This window comes from Emydura macquarii, unplaced genomic scaffold (genome assembly GCF_026122565.2).
Source record: "Emydura macquarii macquarii isolate MOO-44397 ecotype Brisbane River unplaced genomic scaffold, CSIRO-AGI_Emac_v2 contig_2805, whole genome shotgun sequence".
NCBI lineage: Eukaryota > Metazoa > Chordata > Testudines > Chelidae > Emydura > Emydura macquarii.
The window spans coordinates 2,426,987-2,448,483 of record NW_027132942.1 but is presented as its reverse complement, the minus strand read 5'-3'; the positions used below and the strand labels follow the sequence as shown (position 1 = coordinate 2,448,483).

At 45.3% G+C, this 21,497-nt stretch overlaps 1 protein-coding gene across 3 annotated transcripts in view; it reads right to left on the bottom strand.

The window, feature by feature from the left end:
* The window catches only part of EIF2B3 (eukaryotic translation initiation factor 2B subunit gamma), a 136,291-nt gene extending 115,071 nt beyond the window's left edge, over positions 1-21,220 (bottom strand). The window contains exons 1-3 of one of the 3 annotated variants that reach the window (XM_067567803.1): positions 21,087-21,220; positions 20,127-20,283; positions 16,152-16,291 (exon numbers count right to left, since the gene is read on the bottom strand). In XM_067567803.1, coding sequence (XP_067423904.1) covers positions 16,152-16,291; positions 20,127-20,274 — 288 coding nt within the window. In that variant the 5' untranslated portion in view covers positions 20,275-20,283; positions 21,087-21,220. Of the gene's footprint in view, positions 1-16,151; positions 16,292-20,126; positions 20,284-21,086 lie in introns of those variants that run through there. The other 2 variants (XM_067567806.1, XM_067567804.1) reach the window with 2 other exon arrangements.
* Positions 21,221-21,497: the final 277 nt, after the last annotated feature.

Below are 21,497 nucleotides of genomic sequence, written 5' to 3'. Positions count from 1 at the left end.
GAGAGCTCGCCGGCCCAGCTGATCATGGCAACTCAACACCCCAAAGTGCTCCAGCCTGGGGTACGCAGGAGGTGGCGGATCTTACTTGTCTGTGGGGAGAAGAGTCTGTGCAGGCGCAGCTCCGATCTAGCCAAAGAAACAGACATCTACAAAAAGATCACGCAGGGCATGGGGGAGAAGGGCTACACCAGGGACAGGAAGCAGTGCCGCGTGAAAAAAAATCAAAGCATTTCAGCAGGTGTACCAGAGACATGGGAGGCGAACAGTTTTTCTGGTTCTGCACTACAGACATGCTGCTTCTACAATGAGCTGCATGTGATTGTCAGCAGTGATCCAGTGGCGTACCAAGGGCGGGAGGGGGAGGGGGGGGCACCACGCCGGCTGGGCCTTGCTCGGAGGGAAAACCACCCCCCCGCTCACATCCCCAGGGGCCGCACCGACCAGGGGGAGTGGCAAAAAACTCTAACCAGCAGAGTTTGTGACCGGCCCCTCCGCCTCCCAGCCCCTGTCCACGCACTAGGCGCCACGAGTGGGGGGTGGCGGGAAACAGTCTCCGGACTCGGGCCGGGCAGCCCAAAGGTGCTAGCCCAAGCCCCAGGCGGGGCAGCACACTGTAAAGAGGCCGCTGGGGTGATCAGGGAAGGGGGACGCAGGCCCACCCGACTCCACTGCGTCCCAGCCCAGGTCCCTAGCCGTGGCAGAGGGGTACGCCACGGAGTCAGCGGGGTTCCAACCGCAACACGCTGACTCACTGTCCGGTTCCCCAGTCCCCAGAGCGGGTGGCCCCTCCCCTGGGCTACTTCCTGCCCCCTTTCCCTTGGGCACCTGGTGTGCCACCGTCCAGTCGACCTCGTCAGGGTAGGGACCCAGGGGCAGGTTGCAGAACCCGATATCACTGGGAGGCGGTAGGTCAGGGAACTCGTCGGGGAGGTCAGCGGGGGACAGTTCCTCCAGGTCCGGTCCTGTCAGGGCCCGCGCCTCGTTGTCGTCCTCTGGCATCTCCAACGGCAACGCCTCCAAGACTGGCCCTGGTACAGCCACCTCCTCCTCGTCTGCATCCAGCAGCTCCTCCAGGTGTTGGCCCTTCTGGGTCACCGGGTCCGGCAGGGTGGTCGGATTCGGGGGTACTTCTGGGCCCCAGGCCGCGTGCTGCTCATTCGCCGGCGCCCAGACACAGGCCCTGGTCCACTTACCTGGGTACCAGGTCCCGGTCTGCTCGCCCGGTACCAGGCCGCAGGCAGCTCTGGAGGGCAGGGAGGGACGTCCTTCCCCTCCAGGAGCTGGCTGCCGACTAAGCTCCTGGTCCTCTCTTTTATGCTTCCTGTCCCGCCCCCTCACTTCTGGGCAGGAAGACAGGCCGTCTCCGGCTCCGCCCCACAGGCCTGGCCTGTTTCTCCCTGTCAGTTTCAGAGGGAGGCCACACCCACTCACTACAGTAATATGAAAAAAGGTGAGGTGCCGTGGGTATCTGCTTCTCAATGGCCACTCCATCTACGCAGAAGGTGCCCCTCGGGAAAGACTGTTCATGTGCACAGGGATAGCCCAGCAATCATCCCTGGAGATCTTCAGGGAACATTAATGGAGGTACTCTGCAATCCTTTGCAGAAGGTTTCTGGGGAAAGCTGCCTTATTTCTTCCACAACAGTAAGACACTTTCCCACGCCACTCCAGTATTAACTCCGCTGGCATCATTGCAGTACACAGCATAGCAGCATAAGGCCCAGATCTGTACCCAGACGCTTGCAGCATTTGCTCTCTTGCCACCCCTGTTACACTCAGGAGACTAATATCACATAGGGACACCTGGGGAGATGGTGCAAGTTTTCATTACAAGTGCTCATACTGCAAAACAACAGAGCATGTGATCCACCACCCATAGCGATTTCTGGTTTGTCTAACATGCCCGTGGTTTGGGTGGGAGGGATCCAGGTTCACCTCAGAATCTGCAAGTCCAGATTACCAGCAGAATTAAGGGAAGTGGGGGGGAAGGGGGGACCTTCATGTGTTTTCTCACGGCCGCAAATCCCCGACCCCCCAAGCCGCCTCAGACAAAGATGGCAATTTGTGAGGCTTAATGCTGGAAAGGAATTAAGGAATGCTTAAAAGCCTGGTCTCAAAGCAACGTCCCTGTTGCTGGGGGGGGTTCACTGTCCACTAGCCCACCTGGGTTCCCAGTGTTGGTTTCCCACAAGTTGCAGCACAAGGCCCATTGCCCACGGCGCTGGGCCATACTCACCAAGGCTGAACCAGCAAACCAGTTCACTGAAGAGCTAAGGATACTGATTATGTTCTGGCTTGCACTTGAGGTGATTTTTAAATAGCAGCCCGGCCCTAGACCCAGTGTGTGCACTGACAATGGTTGTCTTGTGCTTTGCCTGCCTTCCAGTGGAAATCTTGGCCTTCAGCGCATACTCCACACCGGCAGAGACGGTTTCAAAGATTAGAAGGTGGAAAAAGAGAGTGTGAGCTAATGTGTTCAAACAAGATAACGAACGCCTCTGGGACAGCTGACACAGAGCCGAGCCTGGAGACTTCACTGTCTGAAAAACTGGATGTGGATGTGAAAAGCAGCAGACCATCCCAGGAGCATGCGCGTGCCACGCAGGATGAGATGCTGCGGATTATGAAGGACCAATCAGACATGTTGAGGCGTCTGACCCTATTCCCAATACGCATCTCCCAAATGCTCTAGGAGGCTGGGGGGAGGAGGAGAGGCCAAGGTGCAGTATCACTTCCACTCAGCACCAGAGAGGATACGAAGAACAAAATGTGGCCATTCAAAGACCTTTGAATAGCAAGACTTCTGTGCTTTCACAGACAAGCTGCATTTGTTTCCCCCCCTCCCAATTTTATAACACCGTTTGCCCAAGGTTAAATTATTTTCCTGTTCTTTCAGATTCTTTGTCTTTGTGCAATGCAAGTCAGCGTTTCGTGAATGAAATACACTTCAGTCCAATGATAAGCGGTTTGGGAGGGGAGGAAGGAGAAGTACAGGGAAACTGATGCAACAGAAGGGAAGATATAGGAAGGCACAATGCAGACAAGTGGTGCACATTACTGTGGCTCTTTACTGAACCCTGGTCTACGCTTACCTGGAGATTCGGCAGCAGTCGATGGGAGTTATGCCAACTACGCAGAGTAGCCTACATAACTCTGGTTGACTGCTGTGCTTCCCTTCTGCGCGCCGTCTTCACTGCACTGCGCCAACGGGAACCGCGTTCCTGTCGACGCAGCGCTACACCATTTGTGGGGGTGGTTTTACTCCATCGATTACCTGATCGATTGAGTGGGTCTTCACTGACGGCTCAATCGATGCAGAAAGATCGATCTGGCGGCGGCGACTTTGCCGCCATCAGTATAGACATACCCTGAGACGGGTTTTCAAAGCCTCCCAGAGACACAGAGCTCTTTGCTGGGCTCTTCTTATTGCCCTATCATCTGACTGCTCAAAATTAGCTGCTAATCGATCTGCCTCACAGATGTTAAGGAGCACAGCAGGCATGATAACAATGGGGATGTTGCTTTCACGGAGGTCTAACCTAGTAAGCAAACTGGGCTAGCACCCCTTTAAATATCCAAAGGCACATTCCACCACCATTCTGCACTCGCTCAGCTTATTGCTGAAACACTCCTTAGTGCTGTCCCGGTGGCCGGTGTATGGCTTCACGAGCCATGGGAGCAAGGGATGGGCTGGGTCTCCCAGGATCACTATTGGCATTTCAACATCATCAGTGGTTATTTTGTGATCTGGAAAGAAAGTCCCTGATTGCAGCTTGCTGAACAGCCCTGTGTTCCTAAAGATGCACGTGTCATGCACCTTTCCTGACCATCCCATGTTGATCTCGGTAAAATGCCCCATGACCACCAACACTTACAACAGCATTGAAACATATCCCTTTCCGCTTATGTGCTCTTTGGCAAGGTGGTCTAGAGCCAAGACAGGGGATATGCATGCCATCGATCGCCCCTCCGCAGTTAGGGAACTCCATGGCAGCAAGAGCATCCCCTATGTCCTGCATGTTGTCCAGAGTCACTACTCTTCTTAGCAGAAGTCAATTAATGTCCCTGCACACATGGATCACAACAGCTCCCAGGGTGGATTTACTAACTCCGAATCGATTGCCCACTGACCGGTAGCAGTCTGGCTTTGCAAGCTTCCCCAAAGCGATCACCACTCGCTTCTCCACTGCCAGAGCAGTTCTTATTTTAGTGTTGCTGAGCTTCAGGGTTGGGGAAAGCTCTGCGCAAAGTTCCTGGAAAGTGGCCTTCGCATTCGAAAGTTCTGCAGCCACCGCTCATCATCCCGTAGCTGCAGAACGATGTGAGCCCACCAGTCGGTGCTTGTGTCCTGGAACCAGAAATAGCACGCCACTGTGTGCAGCTGCTGCGCGACTGCAAGCAACAACCGGGAACAACCAGGGCTGCTGGAATGACAGCTCAAACCTTCCATGTGGTGGCTCTTGTCTTGGCTCCGGAAATACTGCAGGATAAGACACGAGGTGTCCGTGATGCTCGGAACAAGAGTGCACAGCTGAGCGGGGTCCATGCTTCTCAGGCTATGGCATGCACACAGCTAAGCCAGGCTTTCAAAAAAAGAGTGTGAAAAAGTATGGGTTGTTTGCTGTTGATATCAGGGGAGGGAGGAAACTGCACCAGGGGAGGCTGACGGCATGCTCCCATTCGCACCTGCGACGTTTTGGCCCCACGGAGGCTTTGCAAGCCCTTCCCGAAACCCCGTGACTAGTTGCACTGTGGGATAGCTACCCACAGTGCACTGCGCGGTGCCTCGATGCAAGCGCTGCTAGTGAGAACGCACTCCACTGACACAAGATATGCCTGACCGACTTAATTGTTGCGGTGGCTGGATGTCAACTTACATTAAATCGACTTAACTTTGTAGTGTAGACATTCCACCACTGAATATTCCTTGGCCAGAGTTTGTTCTGCAGTTCATCTGTCCAATTTTTCAGGGACACGCAGTCCGCAATGATCTTGTTATAACTAACAGGTTATAAAACAAGACTTGGAAATCTTCATTGTTCTCTCCAGCATTACATAGCTCTCCAGAGTCCTCAGAGTTCTCTATTTTTCTTGGTAATAGGAACAGCATGGACAACTCTCTCACCCTACATATGGGCCACAAATCTGACCTGAAGGGCCCATATCTAGGGTGAGAGAGTAGTTGGGTCTCAGTCTCATTTAACCCTTGGTCTCTCCACTGAGATGGCCAAGAAGATTGCCAGTTACTGGTAGTCGTGGCTGCGATACTGACATATTTGTGTAGCTTTTTACACCCTCATAACAGCAGACTATCTGCTGGGAATAAGGTCACCAAACTCATTTCATACAAGCCTCTGAATACCCATCAAATTTAACAACTTTTGATCACTACAAATATGGATTTGAACTAGCAACCTAGAAGTGAAAGGTTCCATAACCCACTATCAACCCCCAAGCCATAGTCCCTTTATAATCTCAATTCCTTTAAAACACTTGGTCTGTATACATCTATGAAAGTTGTATATAAATATTTTTTTAAAGACAGGCATTCAAAATGGGATTTATTCCGATTATTTTTACTTAGCCTTTTTATTTGTAAAATATTCCCATTTCAGTCATATTAATTCTTTCTAAAACACACACTGCAATAAAATATTTATACAAAAGTTTTGATTTATTTTAAATGAGGAAAACAGGAGATGATTGCAAAGGCTTTACTAATAAAAGGGAAGACTATTTTAACTTCTGCTGTTTATACCATTAAATGAAAACTAATATGTAGCGCACATGAAGACTGCACTGCTATGGAATAAAATAATTATTTTTCAGGATCACTTTAGCAAAGCTATTTTAATTATACACGTTTGTAAAGAGTCCATTACTTTTGCAACTCAAATATCGTCTTGTTTGTGTAACTCACATGAAAACGTCTAGATGGAAAAATATACATACTAATATGGGCAAAGAATATTGACAATCAAATCAATAAAGGACTTCTAAGTGCAAACAAGCTTCAGAGAGGTATTTTCTAGTGCACGGGGGTCCGCACACAGATTTCAGGGGATTCACTGAAATAGAGGGAGGGAATGCCACCTCCACCTCACCTCAGGAGACCACTCAGCCTGTCTGGGTGGGTGGGGGGCCCACAACCAAAAACTGCAGCATCACTGCAGAAGAGAGCTCTCCCCCTGCCATCAGAAAGGGTTGCCTCAAAGCCATTGACACCACGAGCAGGCAGCAGCTAGCCAAGGAGACACACCACTGCTCTGCCCTGCTACATCAGCACTTCCGGGAGCAGGACCAAATGGAAGGCAGAAATCGGGAGGGGGGGGAGGGGGGATGGAGAGGAGGAGGGAGGGAAAGGGAAGCGGGGGATAGAGGCACGTGACACTGTGTGACATCTTCACACATCACCTCAGTTGGGGGCCCACAGGTTTATCTATTTAAGTTTAGAAGGCCCTGAGTAAAAAAAAAAGGTTGAGAACCACTGGTCTTTTGGACCAGAAAAGTGATAGGACCATCGAGTGACTCACTCAGTGGTCTTGTAGGTATCAGCTAAACTGCCTGCCTCATTTTATCTTCCTCCCATGAGATTTCGTGAGGGCCCAGTGTTTGCAAAGCACTGTAAAAAAGATAAGTGCTAAGAGTCATCACAATTATTCACAGCTCTGGAAGTTAAAATCAATTGCCTCATGCAAGTGTCTAATGTTTTGTTGCTAATCCACAGTAACCAGGCAGCAAAATAAGGAACCATATAATTGTGAAGCTGTAAAATTTGGGGTTGATTTTTTTTTACGTTTGGAAAGACAACTGAACTCTGGAAATGTGCCAGACAGAACATGAGTCGAGGGCATCTCATAGCCACCAAACAGGTACAGCAAGGACTTCCCCCACACAGCATCACCAGCATGCTTCAACTCTGTTCTACAGTGGCCCACGGGGGAAGGGCTGCGAGAGCACCCTGTCAGTATCTGTATTCAGCCACCAAGACTGTCAGCTGCGGTGACAGTGGTTTTTGGGATGTCAGCTGTCCATTCGGAATCGGACAGTGACATACAACACACAATTCATTTCACCCAAGCCATCGAACAGCCATCAGATAGTGGTATCTTTCAGTCACTTCTGCCTTGGCTGGATGAGCGGCAGAGATAGAGGTGAAACGCTGCACTGCATATCCCATTGCCAATCCCTTGAACCACCTAGTTCTTCTGCACAACATGTTACTGTCATGTGAAAAGCAGAACAGTCTCTGGAATCATCAGAGCAAAGGGAGTGAAACAGGGCTATTTTGATTTGCATTTTGTATTTGCTGTCAGCCATGCTGAAGAGTTTAGTGAAATACTTTTAATCCAACTAAATGTTCTGTTTATTTTAAAATTAAGTCCTGCTTAGAAAGAGAAAGAGATCCTATTTGTCTCCTTATAGACGAATTTCACTAGTTTATTTCCACTGACAGTACAAAAATATATATATGTATATTACAGGGATTCAAGTTTTTCTTTCCACAGTCACAAAATGTTGCTCAACTGTACAAGGAGGATTCAGATTCCGTCTTCCAGCCGTTACAGTGAGCTTAGTTACATCATGTGTTTGGAAAAGAGATTTTTCAACAGAGGAAGTGAAGCGCTTAGCCATGCTGTCCAAGACTACACGGATCAATGACCCTCCGCGGCATACAGACCACCACTGTGACATCAGAATTTCCACAACATGGCTCAAAAAGATGCCCATACCAAGAGAATCTGGTGTTTCAATCTCTGTTTATTTGTTCAGGGAGGGAATTTTTTCTCTTTAATGGCTTTTATTACAATTTTTGGAAATTTTACTTTAGAAACTGGGAAAACCAGGTGGACCACCTGGGACGGAACATTTCATATGCAAGCACTTACTGGTGATAGTAGCAGAAGGCATGCTGATTAGTTCACAGTATATTAGTCAGGGCTCCCATTAACACAACTAAGGGCTCATCAAGGAAGGAAAATGTGAAATCGTTTCATTGCTATTACTCTGCTGGAACGCCACATTTTAATAGCTGGCCAGAGTATAGTTGGGTGACACAAGGGAGCGGAAAGCTTAATACAAGATGAAAAAAATATGGACTTAGTGAAGACAAATGTTTAACACAGGCATACACACCCTCCCTTCGCCCAAATTTCATGACCTAACCAGGCTTCTCAACCTGCCACCTAGAGGGCCCTAGTATGAGAGGGTGGCACTTGCATGGGGCTGACGAAACCCGACACTGAAACAGGGTGGCCAAAACCTAGAGAAGCCTAAGTTTAAAAAAGAACTCATTGTTAAATTACACTCTCAAAAGGAAATAATGACAGGAAGTTTTGAAGCAGTTTTGATAAATGGTACAAGCAGAATTAACATAATAGTTTGTGATCGCCCCAAGAGCCAGAACACTACAAACACAGCATCTGGAATTTGTGTTGGTGACAGTTACCTAATGGGAGAGGTTAAGATTTTACCTTTGTTGTAGCCTTTGCCTTGGAAGGATCACAATTCAGAAGATTCTTCCTCCCCAGTTAAGATAAAAAAAACTTTCAAAATGTATTTTTCTTAGTGTAGTACACTGCAAGTACCTCTTTAAGAGCTCAACATGACATTATCCTTTAAAGCTCTTAATTAGTGTTGATAAACTGCTTTTTTGTTGCACAAAATGACAGGCAATTCAGAGAAGCCCAACACAAGAAGGGCTGTGGAGAGATTGACTTATAAGGAAACGTTAACAGGAGGTAAATATGGATAGCTTAGCAACTACAAGGGAATATAACCATCTACCAGCAGTTGTAGGGTAGAAATATCAAAGAAGAAATTTAGCATAGTACAAAAGAATATAACTAGAAGGGACAGGAAATCAAAAGGAAAGAAAATTTCAGCTGATTAGAAAAAAGTCCATCCTGACAACAAGAACAAGTAGACTGTGGAACAGTGCCTCAAGGGAAGTGTTGGTGTACCTTGAAACAGCACTGAACAAAGCAGTGGGAAATACATTGGAGGGAGCAATCCTCCCTAGACCCCTACGGTTGGATTATATGACCTAATAGCAGGGCTTGAAAAACGCATTCACCCACACCAACTGAGTGAGAAGCCTGCCCTGTTGAGAAGGGATATACATTAACTACTTCAAAATCTAAGATTTTTGAACATGTTAACAGAGATCAAAATACATTGAAAACCAGTTTAGTTCTTATGCTTGTGAAGGTAGCCATCTAAACATGAACCACCTGTAAAACCAATGCAGTATCATCTTCCTGAGTCTGCAGCACACAGCAACAGCTTCTCTCCTGCTGCTAAGACCTTTACCAAGTAGCAGGAGTGACACTGACAGGACTCAGTTTCACTTTTGTTATTCGAATTCATGTCAATTTCATACTCCAGCTGCTGCTGGCTTGGTAAAACCATGGGCAGCAATAGAGGTAAGCACTAAAAACAGATACTGGGAGGAGTAAATAAAAACTACCTGAGGTTGGAGAAGGGGGAAGCATAATGGAGACCCTTTCCCCACTGACCCCAGACAACAAGCACTGGAGGAAGAGAAGACAGACAAAGCAACTCCCCCTTCTAGCAGCTACAAAGCGTGACGTTTCAAATTTATAAAACCAAGTTCAGCATCTTCTCAATTCCTGGCAGCTGGTGACAGGACAGCGAGGCACTTTACATGAATCTCACACATGAAGCACTTTTCTCATCTCTCCCCATTCATCTTATGTATTTACCTCTGAATCTGGATAGGTCTTAAATCTTTCAAGATCTGCCTAATAGGTCTTCTCCACCCCTAACTCTATGACCGTGCTTCTTTCCCCACACTACCTTTGTAGAAGGAATCTTCTTGTTGCTGTTTTTTCAAACCTTTAAATGATTCCATTACCACCAGTAATTGAGATTACATAATTTAGATACATTATATAAATTAGGTGCATTAAACCAATACTGGGCGGTGATCTTACAAATGCTGACACGTAAGCAGTTGTTACTCATATAATTCCATAGAAATCAAAGCTGTAAATTCCAAGATGACTCCAGAGATCTAGATTCTGATGAAGATGCCAATCACTGTGTACAAGTCCTTTCTATTTAGCCACACATGGCTATTGTTTCTGAAAGTAATATTGCTATTTATGAGGCAGCTCTTGTTCTGAAATACTAATACATTTGCTTGCCTGACCAATATTAGGGACTCTCATTAATGACTCCAAAACTGAAAATATGATCCCATGCATTGCAGAGGACCTCTTGCAAGGTGCGGAGCACTTTCAGCTGCCATGGCCACTTCACAACCAGAGTCAGGCTCTACAATTTTACTATCAGACAATTTGTTATAAACCTGACAGCGTGGGATCAAACTCAAACAAGAAATTCTCAAACCTGAAACATTACATGCTTCATTTTACTCCAGAGAATTTGGGGGAAGTTAGGGGTTAATCAGACCAGCAGTTTTATATTTATGGTTATAGTTTTATAGTTATATAGTTTTATAGTTATAGTTTCCACTAACAAAATCTACAGGCACCCTGGAAAAGCGTGTGAATGCCACCTGCTTCACATACCCAGAGAGGAGGGAATGAGGGGTGCGCAATAGAGAGAGAGTGGTTTTAGCACTAAGCTGGTAGGTGAAGATGCAGGGTCCTGTCCCTCTGGTCCAATCACTGTTTAATTACACATGCACAGTAGAACAGTTTCAACAGGAGAGGTTGAGGGAGCTCCACATCAGAATATCCCCTATCTCAGTGGTTAGAGCCTGCTCCTGAGAGGTGGGAGACCCCCTGTTCAAATCTTCTCCCCCCCCTCAGGCAGGAGAAGTTGAACCTTCCTCTCCGATAGCCCAGGCAAGCGCTCTATCCACTGGTCTAAAAAGAGATAAGGTGGGCACCGTCACCACCTCTTACCATTGTGTGTACAATGAAGCATGTGCCCAACTCATTCCCACAAGAAGCTACTGAGGCCTCTAAGGCACCTGACTCCAAGAGAGGGGTTTCCATTTATGGATCAGTAGCAGAGGTAGGTGCCTCCCTGCACTCTGACCAGTGGATCACAATGTGAGGCAACTTCCTCCCCTGCCATGTATAGTTCAGGCAGCCAAGAGGCCTAACTCAGACATTGTGGATCGTAGTGCTTTTCCTGTGATTTTCTACGTGCCTAAAAAGGTAGTCGCCATGACATTGGGTCCCTTTGTGGACCCAGGCCTTACGGTCTAATTTAAGGCAAGATGCAACAAGTGGATGCAATCAATCAATCAGAAGGAATGAGGGAAGGTAACAGTGACAGGAACACATGGTCCAATAGACTGTGCACCATTAGCAGTTTTAAAGTAAAAAAGAAAAAACTTAAGATATAAGTCAACAAGAAACAATTTCAGTGAGCCCTACTGGCTATCTGACTAAGGTATGGAACACTCTAGTAGTTGTATCAACTTCTGCCATATCTAAGTAGGTCTTCTTCTTTAAGCTTCTGAATTTTCATTCCAAATGTTTAGAGACACTCACATTTCAGGAACATATAGCAAGAGTTAATCAGAAGAATGGAATATTAACATATTGTACAAGATAAATAGCATGTTTGTGGCTGCTCCTAACTTTACCGCAAGTATAAGTGGAGGCTAGGTACACAACTGCTTTATTTCTCTCCTGCAGAATCCAACAAAGCCACATGTTTGTGACTAAACAGCTAAACTACCTTTAAAAAGGTTCAATGAAGAATGTTGTTCCCTTACTTTACACAGCTTTTTCACTGCTTGCCAGCAAAACAATGTGGACGATATCCACAGCGGTTTCTTTTTTTGTATCCATCTGAGTTTTGTACACTTCTGGGTCTGAAGTTTTCTGCTCCACAGGTGATGCAACAATCAAAACAACACAGGAAGTTCTAGAGTCTTTCAAAAATAATGGCAGAGAACTACAATGCTGCAATATTATGTTTGCACATTTAAGAAAAAAAGAAAATAAGTCAGGAAATGCAAAAGTTAAAACTTGCACAATATTAACTCGGTCAATAGGCTTTATGTTTTAACACATACACTGTTTAATACACTATAAAAATACCATCAACTTGAAAACCAGTTTTCTAAAACCTCAGTTAAAATTAGTTTTTGATACTATAACTGCCCAAGTTCTTCTTCCAACTTTTTGGTTTTACAATCACACTTTCTTACTTTACAAAAACATTTCTCTCTGCACTGTCGCTGTGTGAAAGATGTATACATAGAAGAAACCGCCTGATTAAATATACAGAGGCAGCAATGAAATTGACAGTGATGACAAAATGTGATTTTTTTTTCCATATACTTTGGATATTTGACATCTTAAAACCCCAATCATGCAAAGCGCTCCACGCCGGCACACCCGAGACCTACACGGAGCCCTGTTTAAGTCAGCAGCATTCTGCACAGGGTACGCCTGCATGGAAGCCACTGAAGGATTGGGTTGTTAGTTGTTACTTCTAACAATAGGTACAGAGTTTTCTGGCAGAAATAAAATCTTTAAATGTCCCTTCATAAAGAAGGTATTTAAGAAATACAGGAATAGCAGCACTACATACATGCAACCTACCCAAGTTACCGTTTGAATTTCATGACCTGGTGATTTTAAATGTGTGATCTTACTGTCACGTTAACATCAATGATTTGCATTTAGTGAACGTCAGCATTAACAATCCCAATTAGAATTTGACGTTCAAATTATTTGTTGCAGATTCTACTGCACAGGCTCTGAAATGATTCTTCGATTACTTGTAACATTTAGAAAGAAAGTCATATTCCCACTAAACCAAGTATTCCTTTTGCTCCACTTCTAAGTGCCCACTAAACCACTGTGTCTTGAGGGCTCGCAGCTCTATTTGGAGTACCATTTCAGCAGTTTCCAACAAAAAAGCAACTTCAGCAATAATCTGTGATCTTCTATAGTATAGTTATCCACCTTGAAAAGGCTGGCATCTCACAGATGGAAGAGAGGAAGGAGGATCTTGTGGTTAAGGCTCTGGTCTAGGATTTTACAGATCGGGGTTCAATTACCTGCCCTGCCACAACCTGCCTGTGTGATGTTGGGCACTTGATTTCATTTTTCTGTGCCTCAATCCTCCATCTGCAAAGCAGCGATATTACTCCCTTACTTCACAGGAGTGTTGTGAGGATAAAGCCGTTACTGGTTGTCAGATGTTCAAATACCAGTGTTGAACACCACAGAAGGTCTTGAAAATAAATTAATTCTGAAGGCGCTAATTCAGGCAAAGAAAGGGCAGATCTAGCGGTCTTTACCTAGGAACTCAGAGCCTCGAATTCATGGGATTAAGTTATCTTCATTGTCCTTTATCTCCCAAATACAGATGTTTTAAGGATAAGATCCTAGCAAAAGGTCCTTACGAAGGAAGGGCTCCAGCAGGAAGAATTTACTATATTGACAAGATGCACATCATGGAGGCTGGTGATTGAATTATTCTGAAACACGAGATGTTGGCTGAGGCAGCAGAGCTGACAGGACAGACCAGTGCTCCGATCCAGTATGTACCCCTACATCACGAGTCAAATCTCAGGCAGACATGCCCAGGCTGCCAGATAAAGGCAGGGAGTACAAAGCAGGTGAAATGGTGACTGAGGAGATTTTGTGCAAGTCTGCTTTGCTCTCCTTCATTTCAACAACCAGGGAACAGAGCCCGAAAGGAGTGGAGCCAGCTGCTTGCTGCTCTCAACTGCGAGAGTTTGTCTTGTGTTACATTACTAGCCTTGATTATTGAAACAAGGGATAGAGTGGAAGGATGGGCCAGTGGTTAGAGCACTAGCCTAGGACTTGGGAGACCCAGCTTCAATTTCTCTGTGACCTTGGGCAGGTCACTTAGCCTCTCTATATGCTTCAGTTCCCCATCTATGAAGTGGGGATGATAATACTTCACAGGGCTGTTGTGAGGACAAATACATTCAAAGACTGTGAAGCACTCAGTTACCACAGTGATAGGGGTCAGATATGTTAGAGAGAGGAGAAAGCCTTTTTCCTACACCACTTATGGGCTCTGCAAACCTAAGCGCTACTGATATCCGTGTACAAAGTTTTTTAAGTCAAATCTCGGGGGACATATCTAGCCTTTGCAGAACCAAAATGTTTCATTTAACCATGGTTGCAATGTACTGAAAGCTTAGCTATTGCAGTGTGCTGGGCAAACGGGTCACAACAGCAGAACATCCCTGAACAGGACAACATGCAGAACAGCTATGTCACGTACATTTCGTGATTTCCCGTAGTCTAATATCTATTCATACTTAATCGAGGTTTCTGATCATGAGTTTAACTGGCCTTAGGGTTATGTCTAGCTGTATTTTATAATCTTGGCTTTCCTCTCCCTCACCTGCACTAAACACAGGCAAATTGTCTAAGGAGTGTTACCTCACTTTTATGGTGTGAAACAGACTTGTTCTTCTGTCTGTGGGTAATTAACTCAATTTGTGACAAATAATTTCAACAACCAGTGCAGACTCCTCGTCAGGTTTTGGCAGTGGCTGTGATAAAGCTGCCAGCAACTTGTGGCCACAAGCATCAATTGTTTCAGCAAGGAAACTTCAGATTCTCCAGCCAAGTTCCTCTCCTGCTATACCTGAGCTCTACTAGGCAGACTCGGCAAGTTTTCAGCTTCCTCGCCTGTGCAGTTCTCTCACCTATGCCCGGCAGGAGATGACATATCCCGTAAGAGGTATACCAATGGTATGCTTTAACTGGTAGAATGGCTCCAAAATATACACCGGGTGGCAACCTGCTCAAGAATTCAGTGCCAAATGATTTGCAATAAGGTGGCACTATTTCCATCTTTGCTGGGCTAACAAAGGCAGGGAGCAGAGGGAACTATAGATGGCTGTCAATACATTCACATACCACAAACATTTACTATAGCAAAGCCTCACAGTGCTTCAAACTCTCACCTTCAGTGCCTCTCCAGACTTTCTTTTGTCTCTGAAAAATATACTTCCACTGAAGCAATATCTTTTTCTACACCTCTTCCTATCCTTTGCCCTCGTCACTGTTGTCTCTTAAGTCTCCGAAAGAGAGTCGTGAGGATGGCCAAAAAAGAGGGATGCCTAAAAGATCAGTGAGAGACTGAGCCAGCCAATACAGCTGGTAGAGCAGCGGTCCTGTGTCATTACTGCGTTCACATGTTTGGGTAAGACCAGCACCCAAACAGCTCCGAACTGTGAATTGCAATTCAGTCTTCTTTGTACCGCAGCTCTGCTCATTGGAGTTGCTTTGTTCTGTATGCTAATCCTGTCAATCGCCTTTGCCAAATGTGTGCATCCAGAGTGTAAGTTTGCCCTGTAAGGATATGTCCACAGAGCAAAGAAATATGGCTGGCCCATGCCAGTTGACTTAGGTTGCAGGGGTATTTCACCGCTGTGTAGTCTTCCAGACTTGGGCTGGAGCCCAGGGTCTGGGACCTAGGGGTCTACACAGCAGTGAAACAGTCCCTCAGCTCGAATCCTGCAATCCAGAGCCAGCCATGTTTTTTTCTTTGCTGTGCAGACATACCCTAACAGTCTCATCTTGTCTTTGTGGGTATCTGCACATAGAAGGGAAAAGTCTCTGCTTATATTTGGGTTTCTTTCTTTCAATACCATATTTGAAGACAAAAAAATGGTATCTGAAATCTTAAATGGTCCATTGGCATTCTAGTGGAATCAAAAGAGCATTTAAACGCCATGAGTTGGCAAGGAATTAAAAAAAAGAAAGGGTGGGGGGGAGAAAGAGAGAGGAAAAAAAACAATCAAAGACATTAAGCGTCTGACTTCAATCCACAAAAGCAAATTCAATATCAAGGCTGAAATTCTGTCCCTAACTTACACAGTGTGTCTTGGTATTAGAGAGCACTCCAAATAGAATATACATTCTGAAATAAGTAGATATAACAGACAATTTCAACCATCTCTCAGAATTTCATTACTTCTGTGGTTTGAAATGAAATCATTTGCATGCCTATTTATGTATGATAATAGCACCTAGAGACCCCAAGTAAGATCATGGCACCGTTGTTTTGGGCATTGTATGACACAGAGTAAGAGGCAGTGATATCATTACAGAGTAGAATTCCTAAAGAATTGTTAAGATTTTAAATCACACATGAAAGAAAAATCTTAAAGGAGACATCCTTTAGCCAAAGTAAAAGAGTTGTACCTTAATTTTCTGATGAATATGCCTTAGTGAGTCTGCAGTACCCATGTCCGCATCATCAGGGATGCATACTATATCTAATTTCATCTTTGTGTCTAGGTTTAGCAGCTTCTGGACGTCTTTGGTTGTAACCACAATGACCTCTGTAGTATAAAAAAAAAGAGGGGTGAGGGAAACAACAAGGCAACAAATATTAATGTATTCATCTATCCAGTGCACAGGATACACACACACTTTCAAACTTTCTCCAGCTTCCATTGTACTTTATTAATGGATTTTTCATTTAACTGAGTTCTTCAAATCCAAAAAACCAGTTCCAGATTAATAAATTTCATAAAACTAGAGGATTAAGTTTTTGAATGAGATGAAAGTAACCTCTTGTGCATTTTTCTTCATCCATGAGGGACACAGTATGAAATTGAAAGGAGAACAGGATACATTTCCTGCTACTGCTAGCAAGTGATTTATTTAAAACTACATGTCTGATAATCTCTCTGACCCCTTAAATATACCTCTCGGTGTATCAGTATTTCTTGGAAGTATCAGTAATTTTAGCAATGAGGGGTATATAGACAACTTTCTTTCTTCCCCTACCTCTCAACTTGCAAAGCTCAATCAACTCTCCTAGTACCTGCCTGAGGAAGAAATTAAATAGTTTGACTGAGTACAGATGGGTTCAATTTAGATAGGAAAGACAGAAAGGACTTGGGGGCAGGGATGGATCAGTATGTGGGAGCATTAACAATGCCACTGAGATACAGCAGGAAAATGAAGACTATGGTGGTAAAGTACTCCAGGTAAGGGAACAAAAACTATAAACTAAACAGCTATTGCAACAGGCATTCACTACTGACACCAGGAATGAAGACAGAGTGAAAAACAAAACTTCTTGAAGTTAGTTTTGAAGTAGTTAAAACTCATGAAATACTATACTCCTGGGGACATTTCCAAGACGTACAGTGGGTAACAAACACAACCAGACATGCATTAGAAATGTCCCCAGCTTAAGCAGACGGAAGAATGATCCAGTATCAACAGAATCTACCCAAAGAAGCCGCCATCCTGGATTTACTCATTAATGAGACAGAGGATATAAATGAAAACATGAGAACAATAGGCCACCTTGGTACAATTAACTAGGAGTTACTTTTCAAAGTTGATTTATTTTGTTTACTAGAATTATAAAACCAGAGTGTGAAGGGACCATGGAATTGGAACTGGTTTTAAGTAAAGCATTTGCTACAGTGTCCCACAGAATTAATTCTCAAAATCAATTGAAACTGCCTTGGATTCAAAACTGAGTAAAGGACCTAAAGAAAGGAAAATGATAAATGGCAGTGTCTTGAGTTGGGGGGAGAGGGGGAGGAACGGTTAGCAGAGCAGGGGTTGTTGGTACATCCAATCTTATTTAACATTTTGTTCATTGTCTGGATGGGAGAAAAAGACATCAAGTTACTGACATTCATATACTGGAGGCATGTCTACACTGCCGTGGCAGCAGGTATCGATACAGCGACACTGATTGAGCGGATCTGTGTAGACCCGCTCAGTCGACGGGAGAGCGCTCTCTGACTGAATTGACTGAATTAGTCCACCTCCCCTAAAGACAGAAGGCAGCATCGAGAGGAGATGCTCTCTTGTCAACGTAGCATCGTGAAGACGCCATGCTGTGTAGGCGTAAGCACGTCGACGAGAGATATGCTCGTTACATTATGCAACAAGCATACCTCACGTCACCCCAGGGCAGCAGTGTAGATCAGGCCTGGGACATGTGAACACCGGAAAGAATAGAATAATAATATAAGGAACCTAAAGAGGCTAGAAATACAGAAAGAAAGAAAAAAATCAATACAGAATTAAAGGATGAGAATATAATTAATGGCAGACAACAGGATTTTATGGAAAAAAGGTCTTATCAAATAAACCTGATTTCATGTTTTGATAAGAATAAAAGTTCAATTTATCAAGTAATTTCGTAAACATAACATACATAGACTTCTGTAAGGTGTTTGCCTTAGTACTAGATGACATTCTGATTAAAAACCTAGCGTTGTACAATATCAATAACATACACAAATGGATTAAGGACTGGCAAACTAACAGATCAGAAGTAACCACTGTTAACAGGGAAATCATGATTGAAGGGGACGTAGTCATCAGTCCTATCAGACCTACTAACATTATTTAACATTTTTATCAATGATCTGAAAGTAAATATAAAATCACTGCTTATAAAATTTGTTGCTAACACAAAGGTTGGCAGAGTGGTAAATAATGAGGACAAGGCAGTCACACAAAGAGATCTGAATCGCTCAGTGACCTGGGCCCACTCAAATAAAATACATTTTATTACAGCCAAATGCAAATTTATACAACTAGACATAAAAAATGTAGGCCATACCTACAGAATGGGGAACTGTATCCTGGAAAGCAGTGACTCTAGAAAGAAGTTAGGGATCATAGCAGATAAACAACTCAATACAAGCTCCCATGGCAATGCTATGGCAAAACGGACTAATGCAACCCTTGGATGTATAAACAGGGGAGTAATGAGCAGGAATAGAGAAGTGATTTTACCTCTGTATACAGCACTGGTGAGACAGATGCTAGAATATTGTGTACAGTTCTTTTGTTCACGTTTTAAAAGGATATTGAAAAACTGGAGACAGTGCAGAAAAGAGCCACAAAATTATTTGAGGGCTGGAGAAAATGCCTTACAGTTAGAAACTTAAGGAGCTCAATCTCTTTATCTTGACAAAAAGACTGAGAAGTGACTTGATTACAGGGTATAAGTACTTTCATGGGGAGAAAATACCAGGTGCTAACAGGCTCTTTAATCTAGTGGAGAAAGGCAGAACAAGAATAAATGGTTGGAAGCTGAAGCCAGATAAAATCAAACTAGAAATTAGACCATTTTATAATAGTGAAGGTGACTAAGTACTGGAACAAACTACCACGTGATGTGGTGCTTCTCCAACTCTGGATGTCTCAAAATCAAGATTGAATACCTTTTTGGAAGAAATGCTTTGGTCAAACACAAGATAATGGACTCAATGCACGGGTAAGTGTATGAAATTCTGTGGTCGGACTAGATCTAATTGCTCCCTTCTGGCCTTTAAATCTATGAATCTAGTAAGTCATTTCAAAACATTAAATGTGAACTAATACATCTGGAGAAAAATAATCTAGAAGTAGTGAAAGAGCAGAGACAATTACAGTTTACAAGTATATGAAGAGTACAGCCATCAAACAGGAAGAGGAATTATTTAGAGTGCTACAGAGGGTATAATTAGGAATAATGGATAAAATTAAGGAAAGGAAAATTTAGGCTGAACATCAGGGGACACTCCCTGCAAATCAGCTCGATTTGGCTATGGAAGTCTCCCAAGGGAAGGGATGAAAATCCCATTGCTTTGCACACTTTAAGGGGGAGCAGATAAAGCCATCATAAATACTGTATTATTCGGTTTGGAAGGATTCAATTTTTACTGGTAAATGCCAGCAAACATTAATTTCACCTTACAAGCACAGCTCAACAAAAAAAATTTCCATTGACAATAACAGACATTTACCTCTAGCTAGGCAAAGTAAAACAAATGCTGCTTGAGACTTTATGAGAGTTTGATTTAAGGATATTTACTTCGTATATTTTGACATGTGATGTTGACAATTTGTTTTTAAACAGTTATAAAGCTTTAACTCTTTGAATCTCAACATCTACTGTCTGACTCCTCCCCCCATATTTTCTCACAACTGGTAAAATTTAAACTGATAACAAAAAAGTTTGACACACATAATTTTACACAACTGTGAAAATCAAAAATCTACATTATGCTTACAAATAAACATTACCCATCACAATTATATAAAAATAGAAACTGAATTTCTGCCAAGCCCATGTGTCATGTAGAGAACCACCCTGCACTGACAGCAGAATGGATTAGGTAACCAATGAGTTAGCACCCAGCAATCTCTCACCTTCAAATCCGACTCGCTCTAATAAATTTAATGGGTACCAGATTAAAGGTTTGTTGCCTACTGGGAGGAGGGGTTTGGGGATGCTGGAAGTTAGGTCCATCATTCGGGATCCCCCGCCAGCCGCCATCACCACTGCTTGAAACTCCATCTTTATAATCTGAAAGTGCAAACACGGGGTGTTTTAGTACCACCGGACAAAGCTTTCAAACAAACACGCTTCATGATCACCCAAATGATACCAGAAGATTTCAGTTCAAAGCCTCGCACCGGGGGACACTATTCATTCCCCGACACCGAAGCAGCCGTTCTTCCTTGGCAGGTGAACGGTTTTCTGATGCGTGAACGTTAAAAATTCAGCCCAGCAACACAACGGCATGCAACGAAACCCCAAACAGCCCCTCGGCTGCGCTCTGTGGCGCATGGCCAGTCCAGGGCTCAGGTCTGTGTGTGTCCAGTAGCTCAGCTCAGGTGCTGCTGGTCTCTGCCCGGCCTGGTGGAGAACATGTGAGGTGAGGAAGCCGGGCTGGGTCACACCTCCAGCGCACAGCAGCGGCCGGGCCGGGGCGGGGCGACAGGGCACAATGCCCGGGTTACCCTGTGACCGGGCCAGCAGCACGGACAGCACGGCCTCTGACACAACAACACAACACAAACACACAACAACACAAACACACCACACCACAACAACACAACACAACACAAACACACCACACCACAACAGCTCCGAGCACCTGGACAGGCCGTCCCCGCCCCGCCCCGCTCGAAGCGCTGCCTTCAGCAGGCACCAAGGCAGCCGGCGCGTTTAGCTGCGGTTACCGGAGGGGGGAAGAGAGGGGTCACCGGCCCGGCCCCCCCAGACCTCGCCCGGCTGCCGGGGGGAGGGGGGATGAGCCCGGGACCTGTCGGCGGGCGGGGCCAGCTGAGCTCCATGGCGCCGCCCCGCCCCGCCCCCTCCATTACCTCAGGCGCCTCCTCCACCGGCTGCTCCCGCCCGGGCCCCCCGCACGGCACACAACAGCAATGGCGGCACCGGCAGCTGCTGCGCCTGCGCGGGGGGGGGGGCAGCCGTTATCCATCGAGCGCCGAGAGAATCGGCCGGAAACGGGGAAGGGAGAGCGTCGAGCTATAGATTGACCCCTCCCCCCCTTCCGGGAGAGTCTGCACTGCAAGGACAGAGGAGGAGCACGGAGTCATCGATCCCCTAGCAGCCTGCCGCGGGGGGGCGGAGAGGAGCACAGAATCATCGATCGCCCAGGAGGCTGCCTGCCGCAGGCATCGAGGGGGAGGGGAGGAGGCCCAGCCTCAGGCCCTGGGAATGCAGCCAGGGGGAGCAACACCAGGGGCAGGAGGGGCTCAGCCCCCTCCAGTGGC